The 26,979-nt window shown below is 42.7% G+C and overlaps 1 protein-coding gene across 3 annotated transcripts; it reads left to right on the top strand.

Annotated features, from left to right (window-relative positions):
* On the top strand, positions 1–25,425 carry xpnpep1 (X-prolyl aminopeptidase (aminopeptidase P) 1, soluble). Of its 3 annotated transcripts, none has more exons than XM_083764230.1 (20): positions 1–105; positions 4,431–4,555; positions 5,466–5,529; positions 8,742–8,846; positions 10,006–10,098; positions 10,734–10,877; positions 12,327–12,422; positions 13,687–13,768; positions 13,944–14,154; positions 17,038–17,127; positions 17,256–17,306; positions 17,406–17,464; positions 17,975–18,052; positions 18,140–18,211; positions 21,261–21,321; positions 21,417–21,486; positions 22,378–22,551; positions 23,154–23,230; positions 23,605–23,703; positions 25,110–25,425. In XM_083764230.1, the coding sequence occupies exons 2-20, from the start codon at positions 4,439–4,441 to the stop codon at positions 25,227–25,229; spliced, it is 1,863 nt and encodes a 620-aa protein (XP_083620356.1). In that variant the 5' UTR covers positions 1–105; positions 4,431–4,438; the 3' UTR covers positions 25,230–25,425. The 3 variants fall into 3 exon arrangements, with proteins under 3 accessions (XP_083620356.1, XP_083620357.1, XP_083620358.1); XM_083764231.1 differs by lacking the exon at positions 25,110–25,425 and adding an exon at positions 24,770–24,878; XM_083764232.1 differs by lacking the exons at positions 1–105; positions 4,431–4,555 and adding an exon at positions 4,732–4,783.
* The last annotated feature ends 1,554 nt before the right edge of the window (positions 25,426–26,979 follow it).

The following is a 26,979-nucleotide window of genomic DNA, read 5'->3' on the forward strand; positions in this document are numbered from 1 at the left end:
GTGACCAGAAACGTCAACGATTAAATGGCAGCCTCCTGTTTTCTAAATGAACACAGGGTACCATTGGTAAAAGAGTGTTTTTAACGAAACAGTTGCATTTCTAAGGTAATATTGGTTACTTTGTTTGTATAATGTTACAGCCACTGCATGTAAGGTAACTCGTTTAGTTTGGTAAAATTTTCCGCGAGCGAGCAACGGGATGTTGTTGACAAACGGGGGAACATTCAGTCCACGCCTGTCTCTGCACTCCATTGATGCTATTATTATTATTATTTATGATACAAGGCTTATGAAACTCACACGAGAAATCTACCAAAAACAATCATACTCATTTTAAAGATCGGTAAATCGTATATGATCCACAAATAAAATAAACAGCGACCCAATTTAATTTCTTACATCAATTCGCCCAAAACTGCAGGGACCGATATTTTGGTTGAAAACTAGCGATCGTTTACATGACGACGCTCGTCCTTCAGTACGAGCGTCATGGCGGAACCTGTACGCTGTTTTGCGCACCTCGATACATTTACAAAGCAAACGTGTACATAAACGTTCAGATTTCAAATATAAAGGGCTCACCTCCGGGGCCACGGATGTTAGAAGTCTTCTCGGGCGGGTAATAGCACCCGTGCATTCCGTTTCCTTCAATAAAAAGCATTTTAATCCGATCGGTGGCCATTTTCTCAAAACGTTAACGTTGTATCAGCGTGCAATACACCATCCAACCGATAGGGGGGGCGTAGATGAAGCTTATGGCGAAAACACTGAGAAACTGGCCGGCGGTCGGATAAAAATGCTTTTTATTGAACAATATGGAATACATGGGTGCTAATACCCGCCCGTGCACAATTCTAACATCCGTGGCCCCGGGGGGTGAGCACTTTACATTTGAAATCTGAACGTTTATGTAGATTTAACGTTGTATGTAAATGTAGCAATTAAGGTGCGCAAAACAGGGTGAAGTACAATCATGACAGTCATATGTTTCATAGTTGAAAACCGTGAACGTCAACAGTGTGCGGCCTATCTCATCATAACTTAATGTTGGCTACATATTCTTCATAATGTAAATAAGCAGCTCTGAATGCAGACATTCACCCATTAACACAGCCAAGCTGGTAACTTGTAAACAATAATAGCATCAGCATGCCGAGAGAGCCAACCAATGGGCTCATCGAGGTGACGGTCACGTGACGGGGGCCTGTGATATTTATTTATTAACTCTATGGTTAATTATTGATTATTATTTTAACTATGGTTATTTATTATGATTATTAATTTAACTATGGTTATTTATTTATTTAACTGGTTATTTATTTATTAACTATGATTATTTATATGACACGTATATACAGTCAGTGGTTGTCTCACTTGAAGCTTTATTGGCATTAGAGAACATACATTTACTGGCTACTGCCAAAGCAAGTGTCAAAATATAATAAAAAAAACCATTCTGAACGGGCACCCATTTTGGTGTTGGCATCATGTCGCTTTAGCTATTGAAAAATAGCAGATCTACAAGCTCATATCGCGCCACCGAGTGGCGCGATACGAGCTTGTAGGTCTGCTATTTTTGAAAAAATCGAAGAACGACTGACATTTCTAGAATCTGATCTCAGGTCAGAATGTTTTAATCAGACCAGTGTGTGTCCAGCGGAAACCTCGTATGAATCTGATCTCAGGTCAGAATGGGTTAAGAAAACGGGGAAAGTATACAGAGTAAACAGTGTACAGCAACACACTGGGCTATGTCACATTGTGTTATGTTATAGAGGCCAGGCCACTGAGGCCAGGGTATATATTTTCGAAACAAATAGCAGCTATGTTTTGCAGTCACTTTGGGACAATTAATTAACAGCATTTTCTTCCTCAAAACTATTAAATATTATACTATTAACCCATTCTGAGCTGAGATCAGATTCTAAAAATGTCTATTACATCCTGACAGTTTCATTATTAACCCATTCTGACCTGAGATCAGATTTTAGAAATGTCAGTCGCTCTTCGATTTTTCAAAAATAGCAGACCTACAAGCTCATATCGCGCCACTCGGTGGCGCGATATGAGCTTGTAGATCTGCTATTTTTCAATAGCTAAAGCATAACATGATGCTGACACCAAAATGGGTGCCCGTTCAGAATGGGATAAATAGTATACCTCCCCGCCTCAGCAGCTCTGTCTATATGTGCGTGGTTGTATTCCATTGGCTAAACTTCTTTTATCGCAACAGTTCACAAATCTTGCTGTTGTGTTCGCACATTGTTGTAATTTCTCCCAGTAATTATGGGAGTTAATAATTATCTATAGAAAATACAATTAAGGAACCATCACTGATGTGGCCCCAGGGTAGGGATGAACATTTTATCAAATGGGGATCCTTGTAGAGTGGCCGAAAGCATATCAAATATTTAAGAAATAAATATGAAAAAGGTTGAAAATCAATGGGTTATTATGACAATGAGTGTGTCTATGGATAACTTCATAAATAATGTGTATTAATATTTAAGATTTGTAGCTATTTTACTACAACCTAAATTTACCATATGGACAGGGACACACAATTTTACTTTGAAGCAATTCTTTAATGTTTAACCACAGATCTTCTCTCAGACTTGGTGTAATCAGCCTATTGAGACAGGTTAAAGATCCACTATTCTAGGGTGTGACTTTGAACTCTACTTTAAGACGAGTAGGCATTCTAATCCCCCAGTCACTTGAAGTCAACATGGGCTCCCTACAGACGGGTAATCTTATAATAATTGTTTATTTTTTTAGAATCATAGTGATGAGATTATGTCTGAAGTGCATTTTGCTCAATATGGGGACTATAGTTGGTTGAAATTGGTGTTTGGAAGTCGGACGTTATTGCCAGATTGCAATGTGTCTTACTGCTGTGAACCACACGAGTCTGAACAAGTTTACATTTTAGACTCATCCGTTAGTTAAGTTGACCCAAGTACCAGTATTGTAGTATTGTCTACTAACACTTAAAGCTACAATTTGTAACTTATTTTAATGAATATAACTTTTTAATTTTTAACTAATGCAGTTTAGATTAAATTAATTGATACAATTTAGTATATCTGCAGTGGTTGGGGGTGGTCTCTGTCTTCCATAGAGGGTGTCCTACCATAGAGTAGGACACCCCTTATCCCTAAACTACTGTCTTTTTCTTCTTCTTTTTTTACTATTTTGAAAAACATTTTTGAATAGTTAAAACTGCCAATCTACATCGACACATTCTGAGCTTGTAGATAGGCTATTTTAACTATTCAAAAATGTTTTTCAAAATAGTAAAAAAAAAAAAGGCAAAGTAGTTTAGGGATTGTCGTCATTGCAATTACCTTTCTCCATCAGGAGAGTCATAAAGCTTGGGATTTCTAGCTATAAACTCTTAACAATGTAACAGGTGATCTTGGGATCAGCATGCAGATAAATAATTCTCACTTGTGCTCAGTGTGCACACTTCAGCGAGCACACTCATGTCCTCACTATTTATTATATAGTATAGCCATCAGTGGCAGATTTAGGAGGCAAACCCTAGTATGAGGCCGTCGGGTGTGGCTTATGCACGGCTTGAGGAGGTAGATTTTGTTATTTAACCCATTCTGACCTGAGATCAGATTCATACGAGGTTTCCACTGGACACACACTGGTCTGATTAACCCATTCTGACCTGAGATCAGATTAAAAAAATGTCAGTCGTTCTTCGATAAAAAAAAAAATAGCAGACCTACAAGCTCGTATCGCGCCACTCGTGGCGCGATATGAGCTTGTAGATCTGCTATTTTTAAATAGCTAAAGCATAACATGATGCTGACACCGGTTGCCTGGTCAGAATGGGTTAAGTCGGTGGTTCTCAAAATCAGTGACTCAAGGATCCTCAGGGGTCCTTTTTCTTTTATCTCATACAATCAAATCAATCAATGAAGTATTAAATCAGTCAATAAATATTACAGATGCTTCGATCAATCGGCCACCGATCGGTGATCGGCCGATATTCACTCCAAATGACTCGATCGGCGATCGGCAATTTCCCCTATCTGGAGAAACCGATCTTTTATATAAAGTGGTATAAAAGTCATATATATATAGTATAATATCATTTTGCATCTTTGTGACAGGCCTAAACATTCTCCCCTTCCTCCCCACACACACAGGAACAGTTTTGACATATAATAATTTTGGAAATATTCAACATTTTCCCTTTACGCAACAAGATCGGTATTTGTCCGATCATGAGAAAAACAATCAGTGATCGGGATCGGTCCCCAAAAACCCTGATGGGAGCATCCCTAAAATAAATATAATATTGCGTGTCCATGTGCATGCTGCACTCACCACTACAGTATACACTTCGCATTGCACCCAATCACCCTCCCCAAGTAATAATATAACAGAATGAAACGTTGTCTTTCTTCATCCAGACGAGATCATGTCTCCAAAGATCACAGTGGAGCTGCTCAGACGGCTTCGTCAGGTGATGAAGAATGGAAAATACTACACTGAGCCCATCCAGGCCTACATCGTTCCATCTGGGGACGCACATCAGGTTTAGTAACATGTCTCTAAAATACTACACTGAGCCCATCCAGGCCTACATCGTTCCATCTGGGGACGCACATCAGGTTTAGTAACATGTCTCTAAAATACTACACTGAGCCCATCCAGGCCTACATCGTTCCATCTGGGGATGCACATCAGGTTTAGTAACATGTCTCTAAAATACTACACTGAGCCCATCCAGGCCTACATCGTTCCATCTGGGGATGCACATCAGGTTTAGTATCATGTCTCTAGACACACACACGTCCACACGGCGGGGTGGGAGAGAATTATTATTTTTTGTTATCAAATGTTTTTTTATTTTAAGACAAAAATCACAATAAGACACGTTAACAACATGAATGACTTAAAGAAAACAAAACGCATATAAAACAACACATAACAGCAAAAGCAAGGAACACAAAAACAAACAATCCCACCCACCCCTTGCCTATTCAATGCTTTGCTCATATCGTCATGGCCATGTCAACTAACATGAGGTGAACAATTGCACAAGCTTTGGCTGTTTTGAAAGCCAGGCTAGATAAAGGCAGACGCCTTTTGCACTACAGTTGCAGGTAAAAAGGTGGACGGTGTAATTGTGCTTAGGCTATTTTCCAGCTTATCTTCTGCAGCATAATTATAGTTTATTATATTGCTGCTTGTGCATTATATCCTCAGTCACCTCTGTCCTCTGATCAGCAAACACTACTGAAGTGTTTGTCTGAACTTTAGAATAAATTACACCCTTTACAGATGATCATTTATCGCATTCCCCCCCCTCCTCTTCATCTACAAAGCGTGACGTGTGAAGAGCAGCAGATGAAGTAATTAAGAACCAATCAAGCTTTGACCACTCAAAGCTGATTATTAATGACAATTTTTTTCTCCCTCTCTTTCCCATCTCCCTCTCTCAGAGTGAATACATTGCACCATGTGACTGCAGACGTGAATTCATCTGTGGATTCAATGGATCTGCAGGTGTGTGTGTGTGTGTGTGTGTGTGTGTGTGTGTGTGTGTGTGTGTGTGTGTGTGTGTGTGTGTGTGTGTGTGTGTGTGTGTGTGTGTGTGTGTGTGTGTGTGTGTGTGTGTGTGTGTGTGTGTGTGTGTGCGCGTGCGCGTGTGCGTGTGCGTGTGCGTGTGCGTGCGTGCGCGCGCGCGTGCGTGCGTGCGTGCGTGCGCGCGCACAAACATCTTTGCTTGTGTGGGTGTGTATGCATGTGCATGTACAAAACTGTGTGGGCTCAAGTAAGCTAAGAGAGACCCTGCGAGTGTTCTGTAATAATATTACAGCACACTCTAATCTATTCTAGTACAATTCTAGTAGCAAGGATCACATTTTGAACACATTGGCCCTCATTTATCAAAGTGGTGTAGGCCAAAAAATATGGCGAGATCACTGCAATTGTCGGCATTTGTCATTCCATCGTGACTTTGACTTTTGACATACGGCACGTCAAATCACACGTCTAGTCTGAGGTTGTGTAGGCTTTGTCTACGCCCGTTTGTTCCATCTTAGACGTACGGAGCAGCATTGGCTAACATAACGGCTTGACAGGCGTCTGGACACGTGTCCATTCCAAAATGTATATTTGACACACCAATAAATAGTCCCTGTGAAAATATAACATTGTATAAAGGCATACATGGACATGCACGTAAATTTGAAGTTGAAATTTGAAGTAAAATAAAGCGATATGGAAACAATCTAAGCCTGTTTGCAATGTTATAAGTTAGGTGCTTAATCATTCACTCATTTAAACATGTGTTTTAACAGTCATTCGGATGACATTGCAGATCTGGATCAGACCTAGGCTATACGAACGCGTACGCTAGAGCATTTTCGGGATGTGTGGCGCTGTAATCTTTTCATGGACAGCGAGGTCTCCAAACGTATACAGAAGCTACATCCTCTGGAGTTATGTACAACCTAATCCGCCGAGCCGTGCCCTGTAGGCCAGATGTATGCAATCATAGCTGCGGCTTAATTTGACACTGCAGATATGATTGTGCCCAGGGCATCGCTCCACAGAATTGTTTATAGGATAAAACCTGACGCTCCAAACCTGTGCCCAGCGCAAGTGATCTTCACGCTGTGGATTTATTTGGGCCACCAGGAGATCGGATATACAGTATAGCCATCCCAGCACATACCAGCCTTCATCCATATGTTTATGCAAGAAACTCTTTCCTATTGGCTTTCCATACGTTGTTAATTGGTCGTATTCTGGTTGTTCATGCCGTAAAATCGGGGCGTTTCGAGAATATTTTAGGGCATGTTGTTAAATGACCGTCGGTTTCAGCCATGAGATATATCAAAGCACAGACCAAATGTACGCTAGGATTGACTATACGATTGCTTACAAAATCTCATGTGGACTTTGGCGTAAACTCATTACTGGGTTAAAATTTAAGATTTGTACACTTTTTACTTTTTACTTTATACTTTTTTTGTACACATTTGATAAATGTGGGCCAGTATCTACTAGCCTACCCCTAAAGGATTCTGACCTAAAACAGTCATCGTGAATCAGCACTTTTAACAAGGTTGTTTCATTGAGTGCGTAGCCCTTTTATTTCTGAAGACACTGGGCAATTCTTCATGTAGTTCTGAATAGAAATAATGATCGGTGGAAGTTTTACCATTGTTGTTGAAGGAATATCCTGTTACTGGCAGGGAACCTGATAGACTTCTGCCAAATGTTGTACCTGCGGTTGCTTGGAGTCTTGTCCCTGTGTACAACGTGCCATCCCTATTTTGGGCATGTCATCATGAGCAAATGTTTCCAAAATCTTCAAAAATTTCAGAAAATCGTAGATCAACAAGCTTTGTCACATTGTGTGCTTGTGTAGATCAGCTATTTTACACATTTTTGGAATAGGTTTTAACCCATTCTGACCGGGCACCCATTTTGGTGTCGGCATCATGTTATGCTTTTTTTTTTGAAAAATCGAAGAGCGACTGACATTTTTAGAATCTGATCTCAGGTCAGAATGGGTTCATCAGACCAGTGTGTGTCCGGCGGAAACCTCGTATGAATCTGATCTCAGGTCAGAATGGGTTAAGTGGTTAACCCACACTTCATTCAACTGTAATGGTGGCTTTGCAGCGATCCGTATCCGAGTATACTTCAATCGGTCCCGGGAACAGTATGCAGCATTCACACTACCACGACATCTGCCAAGTGGTCCCAAGTGTGTGAATCTGCCTTAAAAGAGTTACAACGTTGAACGAAAGTGCTGGAAATCATTTCACTGAATTGACCCAAGGAAGGCAGTGGTCTGATTTTGAAATGGAGTACAGACAGAGCATGCTGCCATGCCTAGCTCTGTGTTAGCAAATGGAAACTTGAGGATCAGGAAGACACTCGAGTGGGTCTGATAGGATAGGGTCTGATCCAACATAGAGCAAATGTAAGAGGGTCCATTCCTGAGATGGCTTTGAAAATGAACAGATACCAGTAGTTCCAATGGTGGATCATGAGTTTGGAGTAGAGCTGGGACTCGATTAAAAAAATTAATCTAATTAATCAGAGGCTTTGCGATTAATTAATCTAGATTAATCGCATTTTAATCGCATATCATTATTTGACCCGAGAACAGTGAGAAAGCAATTTTTTCAAATGGATTTTGGTATACTAGTGAATCAATGAATAGTGAATACATAAGTTTAAGCAATAAAACATTGTTTTTGTAGTAATAGGGGTAATAATTCTTTATTGAATAATTGCACACAACTGTGCTGTAATCCATGCTACCATCGGATAGCCTTTTAAATCCTATTTCCAATCCACGGGGACAAGCAAAGTGATCTCAGCGGCTTCCCACAGTCTGGTGAACTGTCTGCGGTTTCTGGTGGTGTTATTGTCTGAAGAGGACACGGACACTTGGTGCGCAGGTCCGTCTGAAAACTGTCCATTGACAACGTTCCGCGGTGAAAAAAATTGTGCGATTAAAATGCGTTAATCTTTTAATGCATTAATTTTTCTGTAGTTAATTAATCGCAATTAGTCCCGGCCCTAGTTTGGAGTGCTACTGTATATGGAGACATCGGTGGAATACCTCTCAACCAATTACAGTGCAAGTTCAGAACTGACTGGTGTAAAACGGAACTTTCTAACTCCAAGCAATTTGGATAGTTTGCTGTAAAAAGTGAGTTTCCTGCAGTAGTTGTGTGTGCTCTGTGTGACAGGCACGGCCATTGTGACAGAGCAGCATGCAGCCATGTGGACAGATGGACGCTACTTTCTGCAGGCCAGTCAGCAGATGGACAACAACTGGACCGTCATGAAGATGGGTAAAGTTCTACTCTGTTCACCTCATAACCATATGAACCTTGGCATGCCTTTTCTGTGCATGTCATAATCGAATGTTATACGACCCACATAGCTTCATACCTGAATTGTATTATGATACAACAGAACAGTATAGGACTTTTTTTTTAACCTGGGCATTTCACAGAGTATAATCTTTCAGTGTTACTTGCTGATAGTTGAATAGAAACGTTTAAATCCGAAGGTACATTATGTAGTTTGTCCTAGGGTGTTTTAATACTTTCTAATATGGCCCCCTTTGCAAAAGGTTTGGACACCCCTGCCTTATTAAGGGTATGGCTTGCAGATAACGCTATCAAACTATACTGCACTAAATTCCCCTGCTACTGCCCCAGCTCTTCTCCAGTCATTCATTTATATAGCACCTACCAGGCTGCTCTGTATCGAGTGGCTCCTTTAAAAACCCGAAACAAACTTGTCCAGCAGAGTTGGACCCTGCTCAACGAAAATGCTATGGCCTGGGCCATGGCTCAGTGGTCCAGGCACCTTGGCTGGTAATCCAGTCTGGCAGTGTGCCGCGCGTTCGACTCCCGATCCCGACGGTCCTTAATGCATGTCTTCTCCCTATTTTCTGTCAGCCTACTGTCTGTCCCTCCATCAAAAAATATAAAATAGTCAAAAGCCACAAAAAAAACATAAAAAAGAGTGCTATTTTTCCACCGTGATCTCCAACAACCATCAAAATGCAAGAAATACAAGAACCATTGAGCTCTCAAAAAATGTAACTTTTAACTTACTTTACTAGGACATTTTATTTGATCAAATCACATGGCCAATACCCAATATTCTCCAACTAACTCCAACATAGTAAAGAGAGCCTTGAGCTTCCCCAATGAATTGCTCCTCTTCCTGCTTCAAGTAAATGTCTTTAGAAACCCTTCGGACAACCAACATGAAGTCCTCCTGCATCCTCCTGCAATTAGTTCAGAATGCTCCGGTTTGCCTTTTAAACATTTTTGCTCATGGCATACAAGGCCAGGTCGGATCTTGCTCCGTCTTATATTTCTGATTTGCTCTCTCCTTTATGTGCAAACATGTAGTTTGAGATCTATATATTTTTTCTAACACATTGTCGCAGAAGTATAAATGTAGGCATTACTGTATAATGTTTGTCACATCTAGGATTGAAGGAGACTCCAACTCAGGAGGACTGGCTGATCAGTATCCTGCCTGAGAACTCCAAAGTGGGCGTGGACCCATGGATCATTGCTGCTGGTGGGTAGAAAACCCTCCCCCAACTGTTATTCAGTCATCATTCCTATTACACCATTATTCATACAGTTTTGATTGATTGATTGAAATATGTATTAACAGTTTGTAGAATTTACAGTACATTTTAAGCACAAACTCAATACAAAGACTGTTAACTGTGAGTGGACGACCCAATTAAGCATTACACTTGTTTACAAGAGGGTCCACATTGTTCAATTCATCAAAACATTTAGAGACATACAAATAGACACTTCTATGTAGCTAAAGAACAGGAATTCATCATATAGGAAGCAAAAAGGGAAAAGATACATATACAGTGAGGGGAAATGGGGCGGGGGGGGGGGGGGATTCAGATTTTACAGAGGCCAGTTTCGAATTGCAGCCATCCGTAGGTGCCCTTTGAGAGCGGTTTTGAAGGAGTCAAGGGATTCACATGTCTTAATGACTGTTGGTAGGGCGTTCCACATTTTGGTGGCATAGTTACAGCTCTGAAGACTGACACCACAAATATTAATGTACACAGCCTTGCACTCCGTACAATACACATTTACATTGCAAACACATACTGTATTAGACTGAACAGAGATCAGTCAAGTGGTCACTTCTTTTCACTTCATTGTAATGTATGCTTATTTCAGACCAGTGGAAGAACATGTCCAAGGCTCTGAGCAGTGCAGGGCACTCTCTGGTTGCGATGCAGGATAACCTGATAGATGTTGTATGGGAGGACCGCCCTGCTAGACCCAGCACACAGCTCATCACCTTGGGATTGGAGTATACCGGTTAGTGTGCATCTTTGGTACATATTCAGATGGATCATGGATATAGATTTGTTGTCGTGACGTGTCCCCTCACCTGTGTGAATTCTACCACACCATCTGCAGCAACTGTGATGGCAACAAACAAAAAAGGAATAAACAGGTGCTCACCGGAGATACAAAAGTGACATGGCAAAACATGTTAAAAGGTTCCCACGTGGATCAAATGGGACCAAGGCATAGAAAAAAGAAAGAGGATCCGGGCATTCAAAGATAAAAGGAGCTGGACTTCAGGGCGCCCTGATGAAGACATGCTATGGTCGAATATGTTGGCAGTTGCCTTTTAATTAATTAAATAAAGGCTATTCCTCCTTTTGTCTTTGAGTGCCCGGATTGTCTCTTTTTTCTAAATTGTAGTCCAAGTTTTACATTTGTTTCCTTATTTGCTCACAGAGACATTTTAGCTTCAAGGGTTGACACTAATTGTTGCCTGACTGCCCGGGGCATTAACCTTAAAGGGACACTTCACCCTTTTTGCAAAAACATATATGTTAATGACGTTTAGAAGCTTTAGAACACTTTCCTGGGGGTCTTTGTGTGTGTAATATGTGGTTTTAGATATTTTAGATTGTAGCAGTGAGCCCGGTGTCTCTGATGTCATGGACACTGGGCTCACTTCCTTTCTGGACTACATGTTGTCTCAGTAAGACAGCTCTCCCCCCTATCCATAGAGGAGGAGCAGTACACCAAAGAATGGTTGGAATTGTAGTCCAGGAAGGTAGTGAGACCAGTGTCCATGACATCAGAGACACTGTGCTCACTGCTACAATCTAGAATATCTAAAACCACATATTACACACATAAAGACCCCCAGGAAAGTGTTCTATAGCTTCTAAACGTCATTAACATATATTTCTTTGCAAAAAGGGTGAAGTGTCCCTTTAACCCATGTCTAACCAATGACTAGTCTAAACTAAGTATGCACCCCCAGGCAAGTGGCGTTTGCTTTCAGGTTGCAAGTGCATTCCTCGTAATTAAATATTATTTGCTTTCATAAAGAACAATGCTACCTTTTTAAAACTAGCAGTTGCTAGTTGTATTTTTACATATCATTTTATAATGGACGTCATTGTACGATTTACTTTCGGGGGAAGTGGGCATGACCTTTGGGCAAGTCGAACATGACCTGTACTTGCCCGACAGGCAAGTGCCTCTGAGACCTTTAGTGTCAACCCCTGACCTGCTTGCTGTGCTGATGACATTAACGAAATCTCTCTTACTTTCTGTTGTCCCTGCAGGGGACAACAGAATGTAAATAACAGTAACTTACAAATGTAGGCGCTAATGGAACCAAGGTTGAGCATTTGACTCCAGTTGAGCTTGCTTGATATGAATGCTCTCAGGGCGTCTCAGGTGCTTTGGATAAAGACACCCACGTTACATTGCAAATATTTAATTAATTTTTTTCCACAGGTATGTCTTGGCAAGACAAGATTACAGCCCTCCGAGCCAAGATGACGGAGAGGAAAATCACCTGGTTTGTTGCCACAGCCCTGGACGACATTGCATGTACGGTTACCTGCACGTACTCATCTTTGTATTCATGTACGGTTAGCTGCACGTACTGATCTTTGTACTGATCATGTACGGTTAGCTGCACGTACTGATCTTTACCTGCACGTACTGATCTTTGTATGTACGGTTAGCTGCACGTACTGATCTTTTGACATTTCTGATGGTGAATTCGTGAAAAATATGCAAAGAAAGTTAGTTGAGACCACTGGCTTTAGTTTTAAGACTTTTAACGTTTTTCGTATGGTGGAAAAAAAAACAATGGACTCATCAGCGTCAAATTTCTCATGCATGGCTGCCAGTAGGCCGATGAAGTATCTCTGTGCATTGTTGTTCTCCCTCCTATAGGCCTATTGTGATTACATTTTAAATGTTTAACTTACTTTTATGATGTCGTCGCTGGTGGTCAGATAGGGCTGAAACCTTCCCAAACATGGAGCCATTATGTCACAGATGAATCATAGGTGACGTCATAGACTGTCTGAAATCCACATGAGAGCCACACCGTTATTAGACCCCATATTGTATACGTCAATGTTGATATCCAAGGACCCCAGGGCGCAAGGGTGTCTCTCGAAATGCCCGTCTAAGCACCTCGTTAACATGGATTAATGAGCACTTGTGCCTGATTGGTTAGCTTGAGTGTTAGCGTGTTTTTGTGATTTTTGATTGCCATCAGGTCGCATTTGGACAAGAGGGTTCCATTTTGGGTTTACCTTGAGGGGGACCCATGTATGATTAGTGGGTGGTTGGCGGTCTATTAATAGCGGTGATATCCTACTCCTACATACCCATGAGTTTGTTTTCAGGTTTGACAGGAATACATTTGTAAATAGAATGGTTTTCACAAGACGGTATACACCTTTCCACTCCACCAAAAATAAATGTAAAGATTTCATAGCAAATTGAGTCCTAACGCAAACATTTTGTATCATAATGAAGGCATAATCAAAGCAGGTGGACCCCGGCCCAGGCCGTAGCGTAACGGTCTGGGCACCGGACTGGTGATCCAGTCGCGGTGTGCCGCGGGTTCGACTCCCGGACCCGACACGGCCTTTACCGCATGTCATCCCCCCATCTCTCTCCCGTTTCCTGTCAGCCTACTTTCTATCCCTTAAAAAATCAATAAAGGCGTAAGCCGCAAAAAAATATCTTTAAAAAAAAAAAGAAAAAAAAGAAAAAAGCAGGTGGACCCTTAAATCACCATTCATTAACGCCATTTAAAAATGCACAAAAAATCTTGCTTTTTTCCTTTCCCCAGGGCTTTTCAACCTCCGTGGGTCAGACATCGAGTATAACCCTGTGTTCTTTGCATACGCTATTGTGGGGTTGAGCACAATAAGGTAAGCTAATATACCGAGGCCAGATTTTTGGCTCCGACCAAGTAAAATCGCCATTTATTCTTTTGTTTTTTGTATCCATTTGTAACTATGGGAGTGTAAAAACATAGACTGAGTTCAATGAACACTGAGGATGTTACTGTGTACATTCTGAAACGGGAACCCCTTTGATGTGCAGACTGTTTGTGGACCTGAAGAGGCTGGCTGATCCAACGGCGAGGCTCCACTTGCAGTTGGACTCCCCCAGCAAGCCTGAGCTGAGCGTCAAGACGCACCCGTATGAATCGGTCTACGCTGAGCTCCAGGCCATCTGCGCCTCCCTGGGCCCCAAGGACAAAGTGTGGATCTGTGACAAAGCCAGTTGTGCCCTCACGCAAGTTATCCCCAAGGTGAGAGAGGGCCGCTAGACAAGCACGTTGATGTGATGTTTGAAATAATCGCATGTACTTCAATTTTTTACTGTACCTTGTTGTATGTAATGTTATTTCACTATTAGTATTTGTTTGTTTTCACTGCTTTACATTCTGCACATAAATCATATTAAATTAAATGGTGCTATTCTTTGTTATTGATTGACAATTTACAATTTACAATTTAGGCATTTAGCAGACGCTCTTAATCCAGAGCGACTTACATTTAAGCAAGAACAAAAGCATGGGAATACATCACATAAAAGCATTTATCATGAAACATGCGTAAGCTAAGAAAGTAACAGTGGAATATCTATATAATGAACCTATACATACACTATACATATAAACTATACATATTTACTACTATGCTATACATATGTACTATGGCGTGCTATGACTATATACAATACAATTATAGTGCTGTCTACATAACATGCTATAAGTCTGTGTCAAATGCTATCTAAGCCAACAGAAATGCTATCTAAGGGGTTAGGGTAAGTGCTATGGGCCATGATGGAGTCTGAAAAGGTGGGTTTTCAGGCTACGGCAGAAGATTGGGAGTGATGCTGCAGTTCTGACTGCAATGGGAAGTGCATTCCACAGTTTTGGAGCCAGAAGGGAGAAGAGTTTGGGACGTGTGGAGCGTACTTCCAGTTTCCCTGCGTTGGCTGATCTGAGTGCGCGGGAGGGTTTGTAGGGTTCAATCATACTTGCAAGATATGGGGGAGCCATACCTTTGGTTGCTTTGAATGCCAGCATCAGAGTTTTGTATTCTGTGCGGGCAGCGACCGGGAGCCAGTGGAGGGAGCGGAGCAGGGGGGAGACATGTGAGAATTTTGGCTGGTTGAAGACCAAGCGAGCTGCTGCATTTTGGATCAGCTGGAGAGGCTTAAGTGCACATGCTGGTAGGCCAGTAAGGAGGGAGTTACAATAGTCGAGTTTTGACAAGACTGTTGTCTGGATTAGGAGCTGGGCTGATTCCTGGGTGAGGAACGGTCTAATTCGTCGTATGTTATAGAGTGTGAACCTACATGATCGAGTGACAGCTGTGATGTGAGCTTTGAACGAGATTCCTGGCTGTTGGGACAGACGTTACCAGGGCGTTGTCTACGGAAATAGTTAGCTCCCGCATAGGGCAGGACTTAGCTGGGAAGAAGAGAAGCTCAGTCTTGTCTGGGTTCAGCTTGAGGTGGTTGGAGGACATCCACTGTGAGATGTCAGCCAGGCATGCAGTGATGCGCTCTTCCACCTGAGTGGCAGAGGGGGGGAAGGATAGGAACAGTTGTGTGTCATCGGCGTAGCAGTGATAGGATATATTGTGAGCAGAGATGATAGTGCCAAGTGATTTAGTGTACAGTGAGAAAAGGAGGGGACCAAGTACAGATCCCTGTGGGACCCCAGTTTGGAGGGTTCGGGGGGATGATAACAGACCTTTCCAGGAAACCTGGTAGGTCCGATCGGTGAGGTAGGAGGAGAACCACTTTAGTGCCGTTCCACCGATGCCTAGCTCCGCTAGGGTGTCTAGGAGCAGCTGGTGGTTCACTGTGTCAAATGCTGCTGATAGGTCTAGGAGAATCAGTACTGCAGAGTGGGAAGCAGCTTGGGCAGCATGTAGTGCTTCTGTGACTGCCAGCAGGGCAGTTTCTGTGGAGTGGGCCTTCTTGAATCCGGACTGGTTGGGATCCAGCAGGTTGTTCTGTGAGAGATGGAGAGAGAGCTGGTTGGAGACGACACGTTCAATGGTTTTAGAAATAAATGAAAGGAGTGATACCGGTCTGTAGTTCTTGACATCTGAGGGGTCAAGGGTTGGTTTTTTGAGGAGTGGTGTTACTCTGGCTGACTTGAGGGCAGATGGGACGCAGCCTGAGGTTACTGAGGTGTTGATGATGGAGGTGATGAAGGGGAGCAGATCAGGTGCGATAGTCTGGAAGATTGGAGACGGGACAGGGTCAAGAGGACAAGTGGTGGCCCAGGCCGTAGCGTAACGGTCTGGGCACCGGACTGGTGATCCAGTCGCGGTGTGCCGCGGGTTCGACTCCCGGACCCGACACGGCCTTTACCGCATGTCATCCCCCCATCTCTCTCCCGTTTCCTGTCAGCCTACTTTCTATCCCTTAAAAAAAAATCAATAAAGGCGTAAGCCGCAAAAAAATATCTTAAAAAAAAAAAAAAGAGGACAAGTGGTAGCTCTAGAGGATGTTACTAGTTGTAGAACCTCGTCTGGGGAAAAAAGGGAGAAGGAGGACATGCATGGTATGTTGGGGTTGGTGTTGGTTGAGTCAGATGCCACTTTATGTGGGAGGGGAGGAAAGGAGCTGCTGATATCATCAACCTTCTTCTCGAAGTAGTTGACAAAAACATCAGCAGTGAGGGATGAAGGTTGAGTGGGGGGAGGGGGTTTAAGGAGGGAGGTGAAAGTGGAGAAGAGCTTCCTTGGGTTAGAAGTACAGTACAGGATTGGATTTTGGTGTGGTAGAAAGAGGTTTTAGCAGTGGTTAGTGAGTGGGCGAAGGCAGAGAGGAGTGAGTGAAAGTGTGAAAGGTCATCTGGTAGCTTCGACTTGTGCCACTTTCTTTCGGCTGCCCTTAGAGGTGTTCGTTCAGATCTGAGAGTTTCAGATAGCCAGGGAGCCGGTGGACATGAGCGAGCTGGCCTGGATGAGAGCGGGCAGTGTTGGTCGAATGCAGATGAGGCCAACACTGCATTGACTGTGCAGTGTTGGCCCCATTTAGACCTGTTTGTTACTTGTCTAACATTGTCATACAGAAATTCAAGAGCTTATCTACAATGCTCTAGAGTAGACAATGTTGCTTTCTAAAGTCTTAACAAATGGAAATGTTTTCTCCTAATCTTTTATAGGTTCACCGTGCTCCTATCCCTTACACTCCACTCTGCCTGGCCAAGGCAGTCAAGAATGCCACTGAGATTCAAGGCATGAGAAATGCCCATGTAAGAACCTTTGTACCGCCTTAAAATCCCAGTCACACAGCGGACCTGATATCTAATCATTTTTGTTGTGAAATCTCTGTAAACTCATCTGTTATATAATATTTATCTGTTATTTATCTCCCCACCAGATCAAGGATGCAGTTGCCCTTTGTGAACTATTTGCTTGGCTCGAAAAAGAGGTTATTTTGTTTCCAATACTCTGTTACTCCCATAAACCTGTTAAGCTGTATCATTATGGGACAGTGGCATCATATAAGATCTGTTTTTTTGGTTCATAGATACCAAAAGGCACAGTGACTGAGATCTCCGCTGCTGATAAGGCTGAGGAATTCCGCAGGTTGGGTTTCCATTTTCACCACATTCACTTCGATATCTAGTTTAACTGGTTCAATCTATTTGAGTTAATCTGAGGTGAATATAACATGATTTTCCATGTTACTGTTATAATTCTAATCGGAAATAACTACTTTGTCAGATTTTAGAATTAGAATTAGTTGAATTAGTCACAGAGGTTACACATGGGCTGAGGAATACACAAAGTAAAAAATAAAAGCACCTGTGTGCTTCCTCTGGATGCCTGTTTAGTTTAGGCAGTGTGTGCTCAGCTTTATCAATTAAATACTGATATGTGCATTCAAAATACACAATACACAATTAACTCGGCAAGTTTGAATGATATATAGTAGTATTGTATGGGTTTGTATTAAAACCATGTTTTAGCAGGGGCTACACTGAAATATCAAGATGACAAACATTGATTGACAGTCTTTTGGAGTCATGCCGCCATCTAGTGGTCACGTAAATGCACTGCTGCCTTGAAACATTTTCTGAAAGGATGTTTTTTTAGTCAGCAGAAAGACTTTGTCGGCCTCAGTTTCCCTACCATCTCCAGTGTTGGTCCAAATGGAGCCATCATACATTACAGGTCAGTCACTTTATCACAACGTATAATTAATGAGTGCCTTAATTGGCTGGCTCTGCTTTCAATATCTGCCTGTTTTCTCTCCTGTAGACCCCTGCCTGAAACCAACAGAACACTTTCCTTGAATGAAGTCTATCTGATTGACTCTGGAGCTCAGTACACGTAAGCATTAAAACCCATTCTGACCGGGCACCCATTTTGGTGTCAGCATCATGTTATGCTTTAGCTATTGAAAAATAGCAGATCTACAAGCTCATATCGCGCCACCCATAGGAGGCCTTAAGTATGTTTCACCAGTTTCAATTGAAACGGGCCTCCACCCTCAGGGGGGCCTCAACAAAATAATGATGTCATAGGTATATGGGGGCCTCATATTTGGTCTTGAAACGGGCCTCCAGATTCCCAAGGCCGTCCCTGAGAACACACAAACACACCAAGCTGGCCATAGGGGGCGCTAGCTCCCCTCAAAGAGCCAGAATGCAAAATGCTTGTCATTCAGCCTCACCTTGAGTTGCTCAGTGGACTGTCTGCACTAATTGGCGTCGTTAAGGCGTGCATGGCAACAGTTTGTGTCGCGTGTGATTTCACACCAGAAGATATAAGATGATGCACTGTGTTGAAAATTACTGTAGACGTCGAGAGAGAGAAGTCAGACAGACAGACAGACAGACAGACAGACAGACAGACAGACAGACAGACAGACAGACAGACAGACAGACAGACAGACAGACAGACAGACAGGGTGATGTTGTCTTGGACCGTTTCCAAAGCAGGAGGACCAAAGCGAGCCTATCATGCTGCTGTAGCAGTGAGGAACAAACTGTATTCCTTTGGAGGCTGCTGTGATGGAGGGACTTTCAACGACATGGAACAGATGGATGTCCATGTCTTCAACACAGTGTCTTTATGCTGGAAGAAGTTACCTCCAGTGGAACCAGGAAGAGGGGACGGTCACCTTGAGGTTCCATCCAAGCGCTGCGACCACACAGCTGTGTTGGTGGAAGATACAGTCTACATCTGGGGAGGCTATCCTTACTGCAATGTGCTTTATGCATTTGATGTTGACGCCCACAGATGGTTCCAACCCAGGGTTTCTGGGACTGTTCCAGAGGAGAGGTTCTACCACTCAGCCTGTGTGTTGGAGAAGGTCATGTTTATCCATGGAGGACGCAACAAGCTGACTGGATACACTAATAATGACATGTACAAGTTGGACACCAGCACAATGGTCTGGACTTTAATTAACACCAGAGGAACTCCACCTCCTGATTCATCAGCTCACTCTGCTACCATCATTGGTACCAAGATGTTTGTATTCGGGGGCATGAAGCAATACCAGGAGGTCAACAACAGCATCAGAGTGTTTGACACAGAGACCAACGTCTGGCTGGACACACCTTCTGCACAACTTCTACCAGAAGGACGCTGTTGGCATTCAGCATTTATCTACAATGGAGAGCTGTACATATTTGGTGGCTGGAACAATAACCAGAACTTCAATGATGTGTGGAAATTCAGTCCAGAGACCTTCTCCTGGAAGAAGGTTGAGCCCAAGGGGAAAGGACCATGTCCAATGCAGGGTATGTGCTGTTGCATTGTGGGTGATCGTATCATCCTCTTTGGAGGATACAAAGGAGATCACACCTTCTCTGATGAGCTGTTCATCTTAGACTTGAGTACTCGCCTTAAGACGTTATGTAAGCTAGAAGTTATTCAGTACGCTCTGGACCAATCAGAACTCCCACACGACATCAGGTGGGAACTAGCAGCCATGGCAACCAACGACAACAACAACCGAGACCACATTCCAGACGAAGGAACAGCAGAAAGATCAAGAAATGATGGATCAACATCTCATCCCACCTGATGGTGAGCCACCTCTCAGCATCTCTTACTGAGATCCAAACCTCAGGAGACTCCTTCTCTCCAGACAGGCTCTCTAACCATTCAGCTAGGCATCAAACAATGACAATTGTTCCGTCCAACACAATGCGGTGGAAACACAAACCTGTGTCTGTATGTTCCAAACTGAACACGGTGGAACTCTCTTTATTGTATATTTATTTCTATGATCTTTTTTTATTTAAAGGACCAAGGAGTCCTGAAAGGACTTGATCTTCTATTGTTATTGTTAGTTTTCTTTCTTCTGCCAAAAAAATAATAATCGCGAAACTCGGCCTACAGAAAAAACAAAACTCTTAAGGGCGACTGTGGCTCAAGAGGTAGAGCAGGTCGTCCAATGATCCATGGGTCGGCGGTTAGAATCCCGGCTCCTCCTGTCTACATGTCGAAGTGTCCTTGGGCAAGACACTGAACCCCCAATTGCTCCCAATGTGCTGGTTGGTGCCTTGCATGGCTTCCGCCGCAATCGGTGTATGAATGTGTGTGTGAATGGGTGAATGTAATGCACAATCTATGTAAAGCGCTTTGGATAAAGGCGCTATATAAATGCACCATTTACCATTTTATCTGGTACACAGCAAGCTAAAAGGAATCAACACACCAGCACGGCAGAGACCAGAATACTTCAAACCCAAACAAATAGTTAAAAATAGAACTACAAAACGCATGTTGGAGATTAAACAACAGATAACAGCCAGCACCAGCAACTGTGTTTATTTAATCACATGTGAAAAATGTGGCTTACAATATGTCGGAGAAACGAGTAAAACAATAGCTGCGTGTGATATTGAACAGTCAAACTATTCGTATCAATATATACGGATGTATCAACAAAATAATGATGTCATAGGTATATGGGGGCCTCATATTTGGTCTTGAAACGGGCCTCCAGATTCCTAAGGCCGCCCCTGGCGCCACCGAGTGGCGCGATACGAGCTTGTAGGTCTGCCATTTTTGAAAAATCGAAGAGCGACTGACATTTTTTAGAATCTGATCTCAGGTCAGAATGGGTTCATCAGACCAGTGTGTGTCCAGTGGAAACCTCGTATGAATCTGATCTCAGGTCAGAATGGGTTAAATCCGACATCATCGACTGTCCGACTATACGACTGTCATTAGACCGACAACGTACCTCAAACCCTAACTGTCTGCGAGCACGGAGCAGCGCGCGTCCGACCGTTGTTTCCGCATGTCGTCCTTTGTTGTGTCTAATCTGTGTACATCGTCCCACCATTATCGTGTATCAAAGAATGAATGAATGTGGTTTGTTGCAATTTGAACCAGTGTTTATCATCCTTTTTCATCACAGTGATGGAACCACAGATGTCACCCGTACAATGCACTTTGGAATCGCCTCTGCTTTTGAGAAGGTAACTTTACTTCCTGCCTGGCAGTGTGCCAACGGATTTGTGAATTGCTGCCATCAACCATGTTTTTAATTGTCCCCTGTGTTTGTGACGTATAGGAATGCTTCACCTATGTGCTGAAGGGACACATAGCTGTCAGTGCTGCGGTTTTCCCCAATGGAACCAAAGGTACTGCCCGTACCCTTTGAAGTACACGTATTGCATTCCATTGTTGGATGCCGTCTCAACCGCATTGCATTGTTTCATACAGTAGCATTGCTACTGCGACAAGCTTTCCACTCCCATCAACAGATGAGGCTCTTTTGAAATGCAGCTCGTTTAAATCCACAGCGATGCATGAGTTGTTATCGGCATAGCAAATCTCACTGTGAACACGTTTCAGATTTTTGTACCCAGCATTTGTCGGGTTACTGCATGGGTGGAATAGGCTCTTCCTCTCACTCCCACTGTCCCTCTTCTCACTCTTCCTCTTCCTCTTCCTCCTCCCCCCTCCCTCCATCCATCCCTCCCTTTCTCTGTCCCTCATTCCCTCTCCCCCTTTCCTATCCCTCTCTTCTCTCTCTCTCTCTCCCTCACTGATTGAGCTCTGGACTACCATCACATACCTCCCTCTCTCTCTCTCTCTCTCTCTCTCTCTCTCTCTCTCTCTCTCTCTCTCTCTCTCTCTCTCTCTCTCTCTCTCTCTCACTGATTGAGCTCTGGACTACCATCACATACCTCCCTCTTTCTCTCTCTCTCTCTCTCTCTCTCTCTCTCTCTCTCTCTCACTGATTGAGCTCTGGACTACCATCACATACCTCCCTCTTTCTCTCTCTCTCTCTCTCTCTCTCTCTCTCTCTCGCTGATTTGAGCTCTGGTCTGACATCACACACAACAGCAACCATCCCTAACAAAGACAATTTGTGCTGACGTCAACTATTGTCCAACAAAGCCAATTTGGGAAAAGTCGTGTTGTGATAGTTTTGCCCATAATTGCCACACAACTTAAATGCAGTAGATGAAGTATAACAATCCCTGTTCTCTCTGCTCCTGTACTTCTCTGTTCACCCATCTCCGCAGGTCACTTGTTGGATTCGTTTGCTCGCGCAGCACTGTGGGAGTCAGGACTGGACTACCTGCATGGCACCGGACACGGCGTGGGCTGCTTCCTCAACGTACACGAGGGGCCATGCGGGATCAGCTACAAGACGTTTGCTGATGAGCCTCTGGAGGTTGGCATGATCGTCAGCGATGGTATGTCCTAACACACATACTGTACTGTACAGTACCACAAATAACCACATACCCTACACCAGTGCTTGCCCAATGGTGTGCCATGAAACGGGTGTGCCTTTTAACCCATTTTGGGCGGGAACCCCTTTTGGTGTTTTAAACATTATGTTATAATTTAGCTATTGAAAAATAGCAGATCTACAAGCCCATAGCGCGCCACCGAGTGGCGCGCTACGAGCTTGTAGGTCTGCTATTTTTGAAAAATCGTGAAAATGTGCCTCAAATTTGGAATATATTTTTTTCAGAACGAACATTTTTAACTCAAATCTTTGCTTCTGGAGAGGTCCCTGGAACAACACATTTTCAGATGGGGGGGTCTCGGAGGCCAATTACAGATCATTTTTGGGGTCCTTGACATGAAATATTGAGTGATATAGGCCTAGAAACATAGGTATTTCAGAAAACTGTCAGGATTTAGAAGGCTTTTTTTTATTTCGATGTCAGGCTTAAATGGGTTGATTTTGTGACCTTCACACAGTATTATTGACATACTTATATATAGTATAAAGAGTGAATGTCTACTAAATCTGATAAATGCGGCTGCCTATGTTTTGTTTTTCTAGAACCTGGATACTATGAAGATGGATCTTTTGGCATAAGAATAGAAAATGTGGTCCTTGTTGTGCCATGTAAATCCAAGGTGAGACATTCAACTAATCTATTTATCTTTAGGATTTATGTTTAATTTTCACCAGTTTACCAGGCTCACTGTGTATTGTTAATCCATGTAAATGGGCCAGAGTTAGCCAAAAGCATTCATACAAACACTGCAAGTGTGTATTGCACAGTGATGGAAAAATAAAAAAGATCCACATTTGTTAATATTATAATACGACTGACGGCTGGCAGAATCCCTAGAAAATATGGCTCCCAGAAAGATGAATAATCGATGAAGCCATGCATTTTGGATAGTTTATCCTACATACTGTAGATACTGCACATAAGTGGAAGCAGCAAGTAAATCGCCTTAGATTGAACAGGGACTTATACTGTTTTCCTTTTTTATGTCTTCAGTACAATTACAGAAACAGAGGCAGTCTGACATTTGATCCTCTTACCCTGGTGCCCATGCAAGTGAAAATGATGAACACAGAGCTGCTCACAAAGAAAGAGGTGAGGCATTTCCAGTATTATTTTGTTAAAAATGTGAAAAGAATAAAGCACCGCTCATCTGCTGAAAGAACTAAAGTGAGGTGCTGGAGTCACAAAAAGATAATTAAGAAAAAATAAAGGGAAGCTCCGCACACTCAAATCTGTGCACGTTCAATATATTTATTTGCAAACTTTCGGTCTATACTGACCACCTTCAGTAGGTATAATTTATTTAAATTGGTATTTAAACGTAATTCCACATACATCCAGTACTCGACCACGATCATTTATTTACTTATTCAATGCAGTAAAACGAATGCATCAAATAGAATCAGAACAATACCGCATTCTGTATTGTGAGCATTTGTACATAAAATACTCTGCATTTGACCATTGTCGTTGACAAATACGGACATTTAAACATCAGATGAACTACAAACATTTAAGTATCTGATGACATACTGTATAAAAATCCTCTTGTATATTCACACTGTTACCTTCTATTGCCATCGGACACACATCACAATTCTGTTCATGGTTTGCTGTAGGGGTGCAACAATTCATGAAACTACTCCATTTAATGGAATATACATTTTTGTTTTGAATAAACTCATTGATTTGGGGGGGGGGGACTTTTTAAATTATAATTTTTTCTCTCCAAAAATACAAAAAAATGTCAATCTACAAGCTAGGAACGATTCGCAATGGATTGTGAGCTTGTGTTTTTGCAATCCACCGTTGTACAAATAAGTATAAAAAGTGGTTAATCAGACTAATCAATTGAATTGATCATGAAGAAATCTATTAAATCAACAACCGTAGAAATATTGATTGATATACAGTACTGTATTATAGAAAAATATATTAAAAATAAAAATAAAGAATGCACTCCACGAGTATTGGACTCATCGAAAAAGTAATCCATAGAATAATCCCTAAAACAAATCGTCAATAGTTGCGGCCCTGGCCCTTAGTGCCCCCTAGTCACCTGACGCTGTGTCCTTCAGTGTGACTGGGTGAACGAGTTACCACAGGCAGTGTTAGTATTAATGTGCTGCCACCTGACGCCCTGCGTTGTGTCCTGCAGTGTGACTGGGTGAACGAGTACCACAGGCAGTGTTACCACATGACGCCCTGTGTTGTGTCCTGCAGTGTGACTGGGTGAACGAGTACCACAGGCAGTGTTAGTATTAATGTGCTGCCACCTGACGCCCTGCGTTGTGTCCTGCAGTGTGACTGGGTGAACGAGTTACCACAGGCAGTGTTACCACATGACGCCCTGCGTTGTGTCCTTCAGTGTGACTGGGTGAACGAGTACCACAGGCAGTGTTACCACATGACGCCCTGCGTTGTGTCCTTCAGTGTGACTGGGTGAAGGAGTACCACAGGCAGTGTTACCACCTGACGCCCTGTGTTGTGTCCTGCAGTGTGACTGGGTGAACGAGTACCACAGACAGTGCCGGGAGACGGTGGGAGCAGAGCTGGAGAAGCAGGGTCGGAGGGAGGCCCTCGAGTGGCTGATACGGGAGACCCAGCCAATCGCCTGAAGATAAATCAGTGACTGACTCTTTAGCGAACCAATCATGTTGCCCGGGAGAACGATCGACAGCTCTGCAGTGATAATCGTTTGTTTTCTGGTCATTTTTCGCCATTTCTGGGCATACCTATGCTTCTTTTGTAAAGTGCACCATGCCGCTTTCTTGATTATACATTGGATTAAATGAAAAATGGAGAAATACATAACCGTTGAATTGAATTGAAATGAATGTGTGCATTGTGTAAATTCTATCAGCATCCTCTCAGTGTTCCACTAAAGCTGCATGTAAAATATCGGGGGGTCCAGGACGATGCCGCTGGCAGGGTCTTTGGCGTATTCCTGGAATGACGGTGGCTGCGGAAGTGCAGCCTGCTCCTCCAGGCCACAGGGGTCTCTAGTAGTCTCCTCGTCCTCCAGTCCTACAGGCAGGGGGTTACTGTAGATGTAATAGATTTTGGAATTGTCCCAGGCCCGTTCAGACCTTCTGAAGAGGGCAAAGGGGTTCATGAAGCTGGTGGACCTCTTCACTGCTTTGACTGCCACTGGGCTCACCGGGCCATCCCGCGTCACTGCACTCTCATACATGTGAGCTCTCTTCAATTGCCTGAAATGGAGAAGATGACTCACTTAGCCACTTTCAACCTGGTGTCTCTATTTTGGCCATGTCATAATCAAAAATATCAGATACTATACAACCCTAGCCGACCTCGTAGATTTTCACTATTCATCGTACGTATAATCGGGCTTACTGTAAATTGATCTTTCACTTTCAAACATGGTTGGGGTCATCTCTGGATACTCTGGATTTTAAGAGCAGTTTTTAAGTTACTTGATTCACATTTGATATTGATCATTTATATTGATCAGACACGCCCCCTTCCTATAGAAATTGTAACGACGATAGATTAATCAAAAACACCTGTCCTTGTCTCTGGTGATATTGTCCTCCTTATACGTGAGGGCCAAGGGCATCACTTTTTTCATTCATTTTTAAATTCTCCAAAAGTGTTATCCCTTTAAATGGTTAATGAACTGAAAAGACTGTACATACCAATGAGTGTACATGCATTGTCAGAGCTGTTTATGATCTAAACTGACAATCGAAACTCGTTCTGATGTTTTGTGGTGTCGAGCAAGAATGGCACTTGCTTGCCAACTTAACTTGGCAAGCACTCAATGGCATTTGAAAGGAATTTGAATATAATGCAGACATCGGATGTAACGCTTACTTGTTGCGATTGTAGCAGACAGTGACACAGTACAGACCAGTAGAGCAGAGGATACACAACGCCAGAGCAGTGATGACAATGTTAAATACCTTGAACTCTGAGAGAAAACAAGACAGGAGTACTATCTGTAAATAATTCAGTTCAAAAATAAAAGATTAAGTAACAACATCTGGCTACTTTGCATGTATGTAAAGTCAGTAACTTTTCATGGCATTCAAACATGTGTTTAAAAGAACATAGTTTTATCCACTTGTACTGTAGTAAGATGTTATTCCTTGTTAACCTGTTTGTTACTCTTAGAGCCTGGAGCAAATATGCCAACTTGTTTAAGCGTATAAGAAAAATAATATAGCAAATCAAACATTTCTTGGTAGATTAAAATCAATCATTTTAAAATATGAATTTCTGTAACAGACCAAACAGAGCTCCGTTCATCTGCTGGTCAGTGAATCCTAGACCGTCAGTCCTGTTCATATAAGCCTTTGCTACCGCAGTGGTTTGGTCCTGTTGATTCCCATTCATGCTGCCATT

Source organism: Protomyctophum parallelum (assembly GCF_964188405.1).
Source record: "Protomyctophum parallelum genome assembly, chromosome: 5".
Taxonomy (NCBI): domain Eukaryota; kingdom Metazoa; phylum Chordata; class Actinopteri; order Myctophiformes; family Myctophidae; genus Protomyctophum; species Protomyctophum parallelum.

Excerpts from the sequence above, each read along its gene's own strand:
- xpnpep1 (XM_083764230.1), top strand. The coding sequence starts at position 4,439 with ATGTCTCCAAAGATCACAGTGGAGCTGCTCAGACGGCTTCGTCAGGTG. Across the intron at positions 10,099-10,733 it reads CCCATGGATCATTGCTGCTG|ACCAGTGGAAGAACATGTCC; the intron begins GTGGGTAGAAAA and ends TGCTTATTTCAG. Across the intron at positions 23,704-25,109 it reads AGCTGCTCACAAAGAAAGAG|TGTGACTGGGTGAACGAGTA; the intron begins GTGAGGCATTTC and ends TGTGTCCTGCAG.